Source organism: Watersipora subatra, chromosome 7 (assembly GCF_963576615.1).
Source record: "Watersipora subatra chromosome 7, tzWatSuba1.1, whole genome shotgun sequence".
In the NCBI taxonomy this organism is placed as follows: domain Eukaryota; kingdom Metazoa; phylum Bryozoa; class Gymnolaemata; order Cheilostomatida; family Watersiporidae; genus Watersipora; species Watersipora subatra.
Genome location: NC_088714.1, coordinates 19,396,821 through 19,412,330, shown reverse-complemented (window position 1 = coordinate 19,412,330; position 15,510 = coordinate 19,396,821). Strand labels below are relative to the sequence as shown.

Sequence of the window (15,510 nt, the reverse complement as noted above, 5' to 3'; positions counted from 1 at the left end):
TAGTTTATTATATAGTTATCAGTAACATAAAACATAAAGTAAAGTTCAGTTTTAGCAGCCATCATGCTGATAATGGCATTTTAATCCTTCATTTAGCTGTATTCCTCGCAGAACTTCATTCATTATACTTTGACAACTAGTATATCAACATTCCAGAGTAGAAGAACCAAATTAACTAATTAAAGTAACTATTATGTTATTATGTTGTCAATGAGCTATAATGGACTCATGTCAGCTGCTGACAGATTGTTGTTAGTAGTACATTTTACTAGTACATGTACCTTGGCTATACCGGTGAGCGGTGTTGAGATCATCAGGATCATTAGCTAGAGCACAATTACCTATGCAAAAACACAAGAAGTTAGATAATTGGTACAGATGGTGGAGTGTTGGTATACAAAGCTGCGAGTCATGAGTGTGAATCCTGTTGAAAGCATTTTATTTGTTTAACCTTTGAGGGGGGTTTTGGACAGTTAAGTAGGCATGGCTCTTATTGCGGTAAAGAAGGTTGATGTACATGTATCGTTTTACTGCGTGTTAAGAATTGATTTAGCACTCCAAACCATACCACCCAGTGCTATTCTTTGTTGAATTGTTTTTTTCGTTTAATCTAGGAGTTAACATTCCTAGCGTCACGCTGCTTAAACCAAAACAAGGAAAGATATGATAAAGAGAGTGAGGCTCGGAAGACATTCAATGATCATTCATAAGTTTGATTGCTTTGAGAGGAAGTAATGATGCAATATTTATGACACTTGACATGTTTTGGCACTTGCTGAAGTATTTTTTATGACTTTTGACTGGCTGTCAAACAACTTGAATAAATCACTTTTGGAAAATATAAATTTACATGCACATGTATGTCTCTGATTAAGAGAAGCTATATATTTTTTTGCGAAACACAAAAAATAACTTACAAATTGCCTACTGTATTTGAGCAGCTTCGTATAAATCTTCACCGCATTGCAGTTGGGAGGCTAGCCTTGCAAAAGCAGTTATGCTATAAAATCTTGAGCGAATAGATTTGCTTTTTATAAAAAACTTATGTTTAGGTAGCTCACTATGTTATTCTTTAAATTTGTCAAAAAATACATATTTTGACTTTTGAGAGCTCAATTAAAAAGTGCGTCAAGAAGTGAGTGATTTGTTTCAGTGAGTAACGAGCAAAGTTCACTTTTAGTAGTACACAAAGGACAAAGTACGCTAAACTAGCAGTCAGCTCAGTAATGCCAAGGATTTCTTTGATTTTTAATCAGATAGCCTGCAGGTGGGTGCTTAAGAGGCTGGTACTCAGGAACCAGACGGAGTTTTTAAACCAAATATTTTAATCTGCTTGGTAAAATGCACAGAGCATATGTGTGTAGGTTTGGATGAATTTGGCTAAATAATATGGAAATGCATAGCATTTATGTCAACTAACAGACAGACACAGTGACAGAATGAAATTTATTAGTTAAGATTTTTATTACACCTAAACTAAGTCAATTGTGAGTTGTAATGAAAGGTGTAATGAGCGCTATTGGTTTTTGATTGTCCATATTTTACACGCAGAAAAGTATTTGTAATACTTGCATATTTCACAGATTGAATATAACTGGTCAGATATAGTGAGTCAGCTGATAGAAAGGGCAAATAAAAAAGAAGCCTTTTTAGACCGGATGGTAGTTAGATTGAGGAAGTGGTATGACAAGTGTTTCCGTTCGGTCTAGTCGCTAATCATCGTATGTCATAACAGGCCACTTACCCTATTGCTGCAACATGTTACTTTGTTCCCTTGTTTCCTTAATGGTGACTTAAATATTTTCTATGCAACAACTGGTCAACAACTGGCCCAAGACTAGTCACCTTTAAAACTGTTGACAAGCTTTCTAATCATAAAAGGAGTGGATTGAACTTGGCCCTTGGTTATTCATCTCAGGGTTAGTGAGTAAGTAATACCATGTATCAATGAGCATGTGATATTCCCCTACTGTATTTAGTTAGTTCGTACTCCTTGTTGGTGGTGAATCAAATCATGTGACCATACTGTTCGGCTTCATCTATTTAAACCAGCGAGACTTGGGATTGTACCATTCTTTAACTAGTAGAGCAATTATCTTCACTAAACATGAATATCTTACACCAAACCTCCCAATGGTAAGTTTAAGGTTTGAAGCTGATAACTTTTGATAAAATGTGATTGGCTACTTTTGTATAGGCCAAACTGTGATAGGCCAAAATTTGGCTTAAGTGTTGGCTCAAATTATGTGCAAATATTAATAAACTTTTACCTATTTTAGGTTACTAATAGCAGCGGTGCTACTTCTCGCCTCAAATGTAAAGGTGAGTCGCCTTAACGTTTTTAGTATAATTGCTAAGTTAGCAAACTTAGCCAAACTAATAATGTTGAAATAATTCAATTTGCCTTTGGAATTGTTTGCTTTATAACATTTATAACTTGATTGTTGTTTCTTATAAAGAACAATAACAAAAGAATCATAATTAGCTAATTAAGAAAGTTGAATGTGTTAGCTTAGCATTAGGTTGCAGTTCAACTTTCATTTAGTAATTTTGTCTCTATTTCTTTTACAGGAAGGTATTTCTGTGGGGTAAGTATTTAAAAGTAGTAAGTAAGTAAGTAAGTAAGTCAGTAAGTAAGTCAGTAAGACAGTATTTAAAAGCAGAAAGCGAAGCATCAATAATTTATTACAGTTGAGAGACTTACAATATACAAACAAAATTAGGTTAATCTATACTTTTGATAAAAATCGAGCTCAGACATTTTCTAAGCAGTTATTTGTATGTAAATGATGTAGAGTTCTTTACCTGCTTGCGCATGTTTTACTTGAAACATAGTGTGTGTTTAGACTACTGTAGCATACATCTACTCTGATAATCTTGTAATCTAATGTAAATTAAATGCTACAATTAAGCCTAAAGTAGTTCTATTATAGGTGAGCAAATGAATGAGAGTTTTTTTTTAAATCTTAGGCTTTTTTAATGACCAGAGTTAAATTCTATATTAAAAAATGAATCAAATGAATTTAGTTTTTAATAATTGCTTTATATTTAGACTAGCCTAATTAGATGTTGCCATTTGCAGTTTAGCAAGAAGTTCTTTTTATAGTGATGAGACTGTTCCTAGCAAAACAGCCAGCTAGATATTTTGGATGATATTTGACATATCAGCTAAATTCGGTAACTGATAAACATTGACTTAACTACGTATAGGCATGCCTTTGGTAGAATGCAGCTGAAAGCTACTCCAAATGTGAAGAATTGATGTTGATTACACAACTAATATTTTAGTATAAATAGCAGTTATTTTAAACTTGTCATAAAAAATATGGTTAGCATACAGCATTGAATCTTCGAAACGTTTTTGTGGAAATATGCAACATTAGAAAACATTAGTATCGATTTGGTGTAACATATGTATTACCATCTATATGTTAATATATATCTGTAAATGTATATGTTAACATATATATTTACATTTATAAATATATGTAGATAGTATATATATATATATATATATATATATATATATATATATATATATATATATATATATATATATATATATATATATATATATATACTGTATATATATATATATACATATATATTATATATATAATATATATATAATATATATTATATATATATTGACATATATAATATATAGTGACATATATAATATATGTCACTAATACTTGTCAATATTCAAGAACTAAAGTCGGCAAATAGCACAAGTTTAGTTGTCAGCAGTTGTTAAATACGCCAAAAAGAATTGGTGTAAGCTAGATACCTTACTACTGTTGTTTAATGAAAATTCTCAAAGATCTGTTAAGTATGTTTGATGCAGAACTATGTTATAGTCGTAACAGCACCTATTGCATACTTACTGTTGGCTTTATGACTGCAAATCGATTCAATTACTTTTAACAATTTTTAGAGCAACACAAGTTGATGGCAGTGCCTCAGGTATGTACAAACTTCTCTACAGCCTCTTCATGCTACAATTATGGCAAATGTATAGATGGACTCATGACAGTGGAGAACACTCACAAATATGTTCTGTATCTATTCTATTAAAGTAACTTAGCATTTATGATGAAGTTGAATCTATAGGCAGATTTACCTGATGTTTGAGAGCTATTCTTTATATGCAATATATCTAATCTTAGATATTTAAAGGTAACTTGGCCTAAGTACAGAAATACTTTAATTATAGTAGTCAGAGGCTATATCAGATGTTCAGCAATGAGAACTTCTGTTTCCAGCAGTTGAATATAACATAAAATGATTGTAGCATCAACATCCTACATTGTACGTTGTGCTTTATACTTATATATGTACACGTAATAATACGTATAGTTCTGTGCATGTACACATTTTACACGTAAATACAAATGCAATGATAAGAAGACTTCTCATCATTCATCTTTTTTGTAGTTGAACTGGCAGAAGAGAGATTCAGCAAAGCAGTGTTTAGTCACAGTCATGGAAATGAGTATATTGATTCACTCAGTGTTTCAAAACTAGCGCAAAATAGTTCAGAATCTCTAAAAAAGATAGTAAAGTCGTAAGTATATAAGCTTGCCATTTTTTGATAAAATTAAAATTTTGTGTGTATTTAGTCATGACTTTTTTAGACATTCTATATTCCGCTATTTAAGGAATATATATTATAAAGATTAATTTCATAATCTCTTTCCGAAATAGAGGTATTTATAGTAATTCTAGTACAACACGATTAGTTTTATTGCCTTTTTTATAAAATGTTTGAAAGTTTTGTATAATAGTATACAAACTAGCAGTCATTTGTTTACACTTGTGTGATTACAGACTATATAGCTTAGTAAAAACAAGGCTTTACATAATCTTGTTAAAAATTAACTTATTTATAAGTATCGCTGATGTTCTACACATCTTTGATTCTGAATTCCTACACTCATATATATAGCCTCATGTTTTATACAAAAAATGTACTAAGCATCGCTAGGTTTGACCTAAAATAAGTATAACCATGCAAAAATAGTTTCCTTTTGATTCCTTGTGCATCAAAACAGTTACTGATAGCATGAAAATGTGTATAATTAATGGCAACCTTGGGTAGAATAATATTCTTGCCATATTGCACGAGATGTTCAATATTTTTATTGCAGAACTGGTTTAAACACCTCGAGAAGCTTCGATGAAAATGGATATTCAATCAGCCCAGGTAAGAACTAGATTAGTATATTTACATTTCATTATCGTTTTATAACACCATGAATTGATCAATAAAAACTCTGATAGCAAATATTACATGTGACACTTAAATATTTATATTGTCATACATGATATTTATACATATATATACATACGTCATGTATATTATTTTTTCAGCTTAAAGTCTAGTTTTGAAATAACAGTTCAAGATTTCCCACCTAAAATAAAATAGGCAGAGACAACATTTATCCTTGAAATATGGGTATATAGAACAATTTGGTTTTTTAGAACTGTGGATAAATGGCTGTACCTGCTGACTTCTCATGCCATAAGCCATGATATAAAAGCTTCTCTTTGATCACCATACAACGCATTTGCCTAAAGAGAAAAAAATAAATTTTGCCGAAAGTAAAACTAGCATTTGCTGTTGCAATGTTGACAAAGTTAGAAGTCAGTTTAATTTTTGTATTTTATGTTATGTTATAGATATAATGCGCATAGCTACAGAGTTTGTCACATTCTGCGAGTATGATGAAGCCAATGAGCTGTTCTGCAACAGTAGTTTCAGAGAGCCAACCGGAAGGTGTACGAACCCAAGAGAAGGCAGAAAGACATGGGGAATGGCTGGCACCCCTTACACCAGGCTGCTGCCTGCTGCCTATGAAGATGGTTTGTGCTAATATTCTACCTGATCTTGAGAAAACTTTTATTATAGTACTAATATTATGTTATATCATATTGATATATCATAGTAAATCTAACGTTTTTTAAATTGTGCAAACTCACTTGTTGCAAAGTTCTGTGCATCAAGATTTTTTCGAGCAAATTTTATTCTAGCCTCAAACTCTAAAATAGCTAAGAAATACATGAAAATATGTTGTTGCTATTTGTAAAAAAAATATCAACTGAACATAATCTAAAGTTTGATTGGTTTTTCTATGATCTGACAAGTTTGTTAAAATTTCAATGATATGCATCAACATTGAGGCAGGTATGACTTGAGTTGATTACTCACATGCAGGTATCAGTGAAATCAGGCAGCTTGAACACTCCTCCCTTCGCCCTTTGACCTCGCCAAGGACAGTTTCTACAACCGTCACCACGACTAATATTCTACTCAACTTTGACGGATTCAATGCAGAAATCATGCAGTGGGGTCAATTTATTGCTCACGACTTCACCCAACTTGCAGAAGTTGAGCGTAAGTAATTTGTGATATTCATGTGACAAAAACAGCAATTCACTCAACTCGTTTTATATCTATAACCTACAACCAATTTGTTAAAAAGTGTGCTTTCCATTTAGCAAAAAATAAAAACTAAGGCACTGTTATTTTTGGAATTATAGTTAGATAGAGTTAGCTGTGTTAACAGTTATAATGCGAATCTAAGATTACATGTTTTCTGCAGTAAGCTGCTATGTGTATGTTTTATGCATTAGAAACTGTAGACATTGCGAGACTATACAAAGTGTCTCTATTCTTATATTATCTTTATCAATGAACTAAAAAGCTGTACAGTATTTTCCGGCATTCTGTCCCAAAATAAATATAATTTCTTTAGAATTTTACTATAACACCAAACACTAAAATTTAGAATATTTTGTTTAATCATTTTGATAATTTTTGGTTACAAAATGTTCATTTTATGCATCCCATTGACAAGATTTGGTTTAAATGCTACCCAAACTGTGATATATATTCTCAGAATTTTTTGCTACTTTAACATAATGAAACTTCTATCTTCTATAGAGGAAACAGCTTGCTGTCCAGACCAGATTTTCGCTGCCAGAAATGGAACATCGGTAGAACCTACTGAGGAAGATCTAGAAGCCATCAGACAGGAACTGAGGGAGACTAAAAAGGACGTATGCATACAGATAGAGACATCAGATGATACACATTATGGAGGATACCTCTGTATGACACAAAGACGCTCCAGCCCTGCTCCCCTACATGACTGTTCATTAGGTGAGACTGGGTTACTTAATTATGTGATTTTTTTATGCGGAGACAGAGATTTTTCTAAATACAAGCCTCAGCGGTGCAAGTGCTATGCTTTGGGTGCTTTCAAATCAAGCTGTTTGGTTTTCAAAAAACCTTTGGCTGTGATGGGTAAGATTAGTAAAATTTACATATAAATGCTGCACTTTTTTAGCCTTTTTTGTGTTGAGAATAAAAAATGTCCAGTAAATCTGTAACGAACTTTGTTATCACAGTCAAATAGATAATATAGTTCTTTTAATAGATGATCGCTACTTGAAATGGCATTTACTTCTAATAGTTGTAAATAAAGAAAAGCATTTTTCTTTGATGATCGAACTTTTTCTCAGCGTATTGCAAGCTGGTTAAAAATTCATCAGATCTTAATTGTGTACATTTACAATTAGTCTGCAGCACCTCTATCAAAGGCAGCGTGCAGCACATTCTTAGTAAACTGTAAGAGATACTTTTCTATGCAGGACCAAGACAGCAAATGAATAGCATCTCACACATGTTAGATGGCTCAGCTGTTTACGGCAGCTCTAAAGAAGAACAAGACAAACTCAGAGCTTCTAGTGGTGGTAAAATGAAAACACAGACAGTTAACGGTATGGTGCTACCACCACCTGACCAGAGCAGTTGCCCTGTCGCTGCGCAGGCTGCAAATAGATGTCCATTTCTTGCAGGTGATTCCAGAATTAACCAAACCCGTAAGTATTAAATGTTATGATTTGACTTTCTGTTAGAAAAATCAGTTAGACTATGTAATGAAACGGTATACAGATCGTGTGACCTCTGATCTAACAGTAGCTATTTAGTAAAGAAATCCAAAAAACCTATAAAATATTTGAATTTTACTTATTATGGTGCAGATGGGTGATTTGTCTACTAACGGCTGCAAGGCTGGCAGTTCAAACTTTTTCCATAATCACTTTTTATGGTTAAGGTTGACACTTTGTACATAATACGCTGTAAATCCAGCCAATTGTAGGCGCTTAGAAATATTTCACTTTTTGTGTTAAGTTATCTAGCATTCAAAATAAATTACTGCTACTACTTTTATTACTACTACTACTGATACTACTACTAGTACTATTACTACTATTACTATTACTACTACTACTACTGCTGCTACCACTACTATTCTTACTGCTACTACTACTACTGCTATTACTACTGCTAATACTACTACTGCTGCTGCTACTACTACCACTACTACTACTATTACTATTACTACTACTACTACTGCTACCACTACTATTCCTACTACTACTACTACTACTGCTATTACTACTGCTAATACTACTACTGCTGCTGCTACTACTACCACTACTACTACTATTACTATTACTACTACTACTACTGCTACCACTACTATTCCTACTACTACTACTGCTATTACTACTGCTAATACTACTACTGCTGCTGCTACTACTACCACTATTACTACTGCCACTACTTTTGTTACTGGTATTACTATTACCACTACTACTATTATTACTATTACTACTACTGCTGCTGCTACTGCTATCATAAAAACTTCTAAAGCAGTAAAGCAACTAAATATCATGGACTAAAAGCAATTTAGTTTCACATACTGTCTTATTTTTACTTACTGTCAAAACTTTAAAAAGGTCTACAAACTGTCGAAGTTTTTCTTCTCAAGGATAGTGAAGTCACAAAAATAATTCAATGTTCCTTGCAGCTAACCTTGCATCAACCCATGCTGCTTTCCTTGTTAAACACAACCAGATAGCTGAAGAGTTAAGCACCATCAACCCTCACTGGGACAACGAGCGACTTTTCCAGGTGAGAATTTGTTCTATTTATTGCGTTACGTTAGAATTTGTCAGCAAACGAAGAAAAAAACTGATTGTAGAAAATTCAAACTGATAATTTTTTTTCTTTTACAAATTTTCAAGCTTAATTACATTTAGTTTAGTGCATAAAACTATTTCTTTTAAAAATATTCAATACTCTGCAAATTAGCATTTGATCAAAAAGTAATAGTAGCAGGAACTACTAGTCTATAGTCTATTAGGTAGATAACTCCTAACGAAGTGTTCTCAAATATATTCTTGTAGGAAACAAGAAGGATATTGTCAGGTATACAGAATAGCATACACTATTATGAGTATCTACCACTAGTGCTGGGGAGTGAAACTATAAACAACTACCAGCTCGATAGCTACCGAGGTTATAACAAAGATATCAACCCGTCTGTACTGTAAGTAAAGATTAACTATAGCTTCCTACCTGCATGATAGTCTAGGCTTTAAAGCTTTTACATTTAATAACCTTTTAAATTAGATATGAAAAAACAATAATGCCTTTCAAAACTTTTATGTTTGTAGGTAGCTATAGCAAATGTTTTGTTATTGTTTGACAGCAAAAATCTTTGAGCTTGTAAATAAATTGAAATTGTCTATAAAAATTCCTACACTACTTTCAGTTTCACTTAATCGTTCTTAATGTATGTGAAAACCCATTTTTCAGTTTTTAGTCAGATTAGTGCTTAAAGGGCCGGTTTTCTGGACCCAGATAAAGCTTTGAAACCAAACGTTTTTTGATCTGTTAGAAGGCATAAATCATATGCGTGTATAGTTTGACTGAAATTACTATAAAAAAAATGTGGACAAGCACAGCATTCATGCAGCCTTACAGACAGACACACAATTGCAAAGCGTGATTTATTAATAGAGATACATGTATTTATGTGTATGTTAAATATATGTAAATATGTTTGTAGGAATGAGTTGGCACATGCTGCCTTTAGATTTGGACACTCTACCATTGGCGGATTTTTCAGCGCAATCAAAAATGACGGCTCAGACCAATTTTTAAGCCTCATTGAAAATTTTAACAAAGTTGATCTTCTTTATGGGGGAGGTAAGTTTATTTCTAGTCGAAAACTTTTAGCAAATAAGTAACCTTCAATTATTAACAATAACATACATGTATGTGTGAGATGAAATCAAGATTTTCCATATATTCATATGAGGGTATAGCGAGTTACATGTCATGAGTGTTTAACCATGGTAATCAGAGAGATATGTTCAAAGGGAACTAACAGCATTGATGGCGTTATGTAACAAGATTAACAACATTTACAAGATTACCAACACTAATCAGAGTAACAAGTTTAATGATGATTTAGGTTACCAACAATGCTTAAGAGGCATGCAGAAGGATGTACCGTGGCGCGTGGATAGGAACTACCCCACTGCGGTTTGTATTCACTATATTTAGTTCAGTAGTGTAATGCGGCAAATGGTGCAGAAAGTTCAATTTAATGAGAAGCAGCAAAACTATTCTGTCTCTAATGAAAATATTGGTAATTGCATTTGCTGTTATATTGCTCTATTACATTGCTTAGATGAGAGACTCTTTGTTTGCTGCAAGGAAGGATATTGTAGCCATAAATATCAACCGAGGAAGAGACCATGGCTTTCCACCTTATGTTGCATACAGGTACGTATCACTGAATTGTATTACCATTGTATAGTTATTGCAATAAATGTAAACTTATGTGATCACCCTGATCTTATGCGGTGACCATGATTTTATATGGTGAACTTATATGTGTGAGATTGCAATATTGGTGCAATCTCGAGCGTATAAGTTTATTGTCCTTGACTGCTTACCTTGTGAAGTTGCAGACTATATTTTTGTAAAAAGTGCAATATTAGTGGTCATACACTTACAGACCAACATATAATTACTATTATGCTGTGTGTTTTCATCCCATATTTTAAATCATAAGAACTTACTCTGTGTTCAAGTAATGTACAAGTAAGTTCATTTTTTTGAACATTTACAAAACATTAATTTAATTAATTTAAATTAATTAATAAACTAATTAATAGGCAGTATTTAGTAATTGCTTATGGATAACAACAGCTAACAACAATGACCTACCAATATCAACATTACAGATGGCTTAATAAATAAAAATCATTGAATGTTTTAAGCCTTAGGTCCTAATATTAATCAAGGAGTGTAACAACTTCCTATTTGAGTTGGGTCTCTTAGGCAAGTTTTCAATGAAGTTTCTTGCATCTTTAGGCAGTACTATGGATTGAGTGTTCCTCAAACCTTTGATGATCTCAATGAAACGCACCCACAGGATGTTATTGATGCTCTGCGTCAGGTTTACTCAACTGTTGCTGATGTTGAACTCTATATAGCTGGTAAGATTCTGCTTCTTCCAGTCAGTTGATTAATACGATTACACAATTGCTGTTTAAAAACAATTTTATATAGAGCCATTAAAACAGCTGGTAATTAACTTTTAATTTGCCAATTAAAAATCTAAGAGTTGCTGATACTGTCTTTAATCAAAAACTGAATGTATATTTATGTTTTAAATTAATCTCTTGAGTACTTCACGAAAGGTTTCTTTCAGTCAGATATTAAATTTTCTATAAATTCAAAAATACAAAAGTATTCAATGTAAAAAACTGTCAACAATTTAGTTAATCAATAATTTTTTTGTTTTAATGTACATTTGAATAAATTTTTTAATATCATTAACAGACTACTAACATTTACTACTTCATTGATTTTATCTACGTGTATAAGATCAAAAAACCAATTTTTCGTAACAACTTTAATTTATGTAAATGACACTCACCATGAGTTATAACCCTGTAACCAAAACTGCTTTGAAGGATTTTGTATAAACACGTTGACTGCTGAATTACAGCCAATTACTTTTATATTTCAATTAGGGGTAACAGAAAAACCGCGAGAAGGAGCCATTGTCGGAGAGTTGTTTGCCCTTATTATTGCTGATGGATTCTCAAGAATGAGAGATGGAGATAGATTTTTCTTTGAGAGCCCTGATAATGGACTATCTCAAGGTATAACTCTAAAAGACATTACATATATAAAATACGATTGAAAAGATCACTAGCACAACTATCACTACGCTTATGTCTCAAAAAGGATATTTAACACGGAAGCATTTGAAGCTATCCCTTGCAGGTTATTTTGGTGTAGCTCACTCAGTGCTAGCTTATTTATCGTATTATTGTTGAGAGATTTCAGTTACAAGTAAATATCTTGTAAAATTTGACAATGATACCAGTTGGTTGCTTTTTTTCTAATAGCAGTTTTCTTATTTTAGAACAAATAGAGACAATCAAAGGTTACAAGTACAATCGATTTCTGTGTGATGTCGATGATATAGGAAATGCAAGCAGCAGTGCCTTTCTTATTCCTGGGAAGTAAGTCTTAGCACATTTTATTTGATTCAAAAAATAAAAAAACACCTAAAAACAGTTTTTTCTCTGTCTGATAAACAAATGCAAGTATGAGGGTTTTCAAATGGGTTGAGGATACCTACAATATTACATTTCTTTCTAATGTCAAATCATACAAATATGCAATGGCAATAGTTTTTGAATTAACATACATTCGCTGTCATAGTTTACTTCATCAATATCATTATGTTGAGTTAAGGACAGATTTTTTTGTAATTTCTAATAAAATTCTAAGTGTTTTTGACAAGAAACACTGGTTAGTTTTATTAATGATATTACGTGAAAAAAATGTATGTAATTGGCTCAAAAAACTCTGAGCTTCTCATCAAAATTAACTAGATCCATGATCTATATGATTGTACATATTATTATATTTATTAATATATTTATAGATATATCAGAATATATATGCACATATACATAAATTTATATATAATATATATTTATTATATTTATGTAATTATTATAGTACGTAATGTAATATATATTTATTAATCAGTTATGAATGACATGCTGATATATGAAAACAACCATGCACACTTATTGCCAGCTTCTTGATACTACAAATGTCACTCGATGTCTTAGTCGTGTATATAGATAGACATTTAGTGTAGCAAAAATAGATATATGTATATAGATAGGAAAAAATTTTAGGTAGGTAGTTTCAACAAGCTTATCCCTTGGCTGATAAATTGTGTATTGAACTTGCATGCAGTTTATGCAGCTTTTCCATCATGTAAATAAATATGACATAAGATCTAAAACTATAAGTTTTTTTTCTAGGCAAACAATTTGCAATTTATCTAATAAAAAACTACAGGGAAGCATTATATAATGCATACACTTACACATATGTATTGTACCAACAGAAAGGGTGCCACACTGGTGGAATGCTCAAGCCTTCCTAACCTGAACCTTCAGCTTTGGAAAGAAGATCCAGAAGCTCAGCCTACTTGCAAATGGAGGGTTGTAAATGAAGAACCTTGCTGTTTTGGTAAGTTGTCTCTGTATGTGTATTAACCATTAGCACCGACATCATCTCTTTGAACAAGATTTTTATCTTGCTTTTTAAGAAGCTTGTGATGATGCAGTCCGAAAGGCGTGACTTTCTCATGAAGTGATTCTGATGGTATACTTCTACCCTTTCTATTATGGCCATGAGCGTATCTAGGTTTCTGTATATTTTTTAAATTTGTGAAAGTTACAAGAAACTAACTCACAACTGCCACAATTTCACCCAACCCAACTAATTCCTTAGATTTTCTTTTATCAACAACAAGTCATAGGCCTATAAGTTAATTATGTATTGATTTCTATAATGCTGAATTTTAGGGCGGCAAACCATAACAAGGACGTGTGAAGGAGGCCCAGGATGCTCGTGTGAAGGTTCTACAACTATCACAAACAAATGTAGATGCTACACTTATGACTGCATCAAAAATCTCTGGACTCGCTGCTTCAACAATCTCCAGAAGTGGTGGTAAATAGACAAATTTTTCTTAGCATTCACGAAACACCACAAAGAATATTATAAAACAGTATCAAAAAACTGGTATTAATTTTACAAAATCAACTCAACACATTCCCATCTGTGATATAAACAATTGATTAAAATTGTTTGATCAGATCTTAAACGCTTCATATGGCACTTTTCTTGACTTTGGTAAAACGCTTCTGTTGCGTATGCCTCCTGCCGTCAAGAAACACCCATGTCTTTCCCTTATCTATTTGACACAGTGAATCTGTCCAATTTCATTTTCTATTGCTCAGTATAGTTCAAAAACTCTTTTGCAATTTGCTATGATAAATAATTTTAAATATTTGTTACATATCTTGTAGACCTTCAGATAACCAATCATATCTTGTAGACCTTGAGATAACCAATCATATATTTATGTAGTTTTCTCTGATTTTATTAGCTTTCTTTTCGTGTACGATTTATTGTGATCATATTTGTTCTCGCTCATAAAATTCTCAAAGTTTTGCTGTTATCACATTTTGCATTTTCTGTGATTTTACTCTTACCTATACTAGGCTTTGCATATGTTGATTCAATGTATGTTCACTTGCTGAATACATGTGTAGTCTGATTAGCAGACAACTTAGGGATGTCAAGCAAAGCTGAATACGATAGTAATGGGTTTTTTGCCAATGCTTGCTTACCATCTACACAATTGACCTTTATTTCATTAAAAGAACCAGAATCGTATCCCTTCTGCACATACTTTTAGAATAACTCAGTTTTATGCAAGTAATCTTTACTACAATCATTACTATAATTGTAGCGGCAACAAGTTTCATAAACTGGGATTTTACAGATGCAGACTTGTATTAATGTTTCATAGCACTGTCAACTACAATTTACAACATTAATCTAAAAATGCATCTTTATCTTTTGATAATTACAATAAACAATAACAAGCAAGACAAAATATAATTAAAAGAACATATTAGGCAAAACTCTCCTAAAAGAACAAAATTAAAACCAAGATGTACATATAAGTACTATGAGCAGTGACCTCAATTCAGCCTTGTTGAGCTAGTAGTAGTGCAAAAGTTGAAATGATCATGAATATGGTCCAGGTTGAAACAGGAAGTTGTTGGATCGATCTGAGTTAATAATAAATGCTCAAAGGGTTAAACACTCTGTTGCAACATTGAGCTGAGTTTTAAAAACGGCAGGCTCTCAGTGAAAATATTCGTTGTCATATATTAATGTCGTAGCCAAATAAAATATAAAAAAGTGGCAAAATAATCATAAAACAGCAGGCATAAGTTATTATAATAATGTTAAAATAAGCGCTGCGAAATTGTTACAATATGCTTTAGCCAACCTGGAAACCATCAAAAATTAAATATTTAGCATATTTATGTAGTGGAGGAATGAATACAAACTGAGTGAAGTGGCAGATAAATGTAGAAATGAGAGAAATAAAGCACCATGGTTGATTGGACTTATCCCCACAGTGGAAGCGCAACTTCACATCAACAATAATTGTTACTAAAATCGTTCTTATAATCTTTACAATTATGTAAATTGTTACTATAATAAGACCAGTGTCAATTTAT

General features: G+C 32.3%; 1 protein-coding gene across 1 annotated transcript; it reads left to right on the top strand.

The window, feature by feature from the left end:
* Positions 1-7,060: 7,060 nt before the first annotated feature.
* LOC137400510 (peroxidase mlt-7-like) lies at positions 7,061-13,925 on the top strand. The gene is made up of 12 exons (XM_068086837.1): positions 7,061-7,165; positions 7,657-7,887; positions 8,883-8,986; positions 9,262-9,404; positions 9,927-10,066; positions 10,335-10,405; positions 10,554-10,648; positions 11,243-11,367; positions 11,908-12,039; positions 12,306-12,405; positions 13,311-13,435; positions 13,774-13,925. The coding sequence occupies exons 1-12, from the start codon at positions 7,117-7,119 to the stop codon at positions 13,923-13,925; spliced, it is 1,467 nt and encodes a 488-aa protein (XP_067942938.1). The 5' UTR covers positions 7,061-7,116.
* The last annotated feature ends 1,585 nt before the right edge of the window (positions 13,926-15,510 follow it).

What these genes read in the sequence shown, in the direction of transcription:
- LOC137400510 (XM_068086837.1), top strand. Translation starts at nt 7,117, where the DNA reads ATGACACAAAGACGCTCCAGCCCTGCTCCCCTACATGACTGTTCATTA. An exon ending in ATAGGAACTACCCCACTGCG is followed by an intron (nt 10,406 to 10,553) that starts GTTTGTATTCAC and finishes TACATTGCTTAG; the next exon opens with ATGAGAGACTCTTTGTTTGC. An exon ending in TGATAATGGACTATCTCAAG is followed by an intron (nt 12,040 to 12,305) that starts GTATAACTCTAA and finishes TTCTTATTTTAG; the next exon opens with AACAAATAGAGACAATCAAA.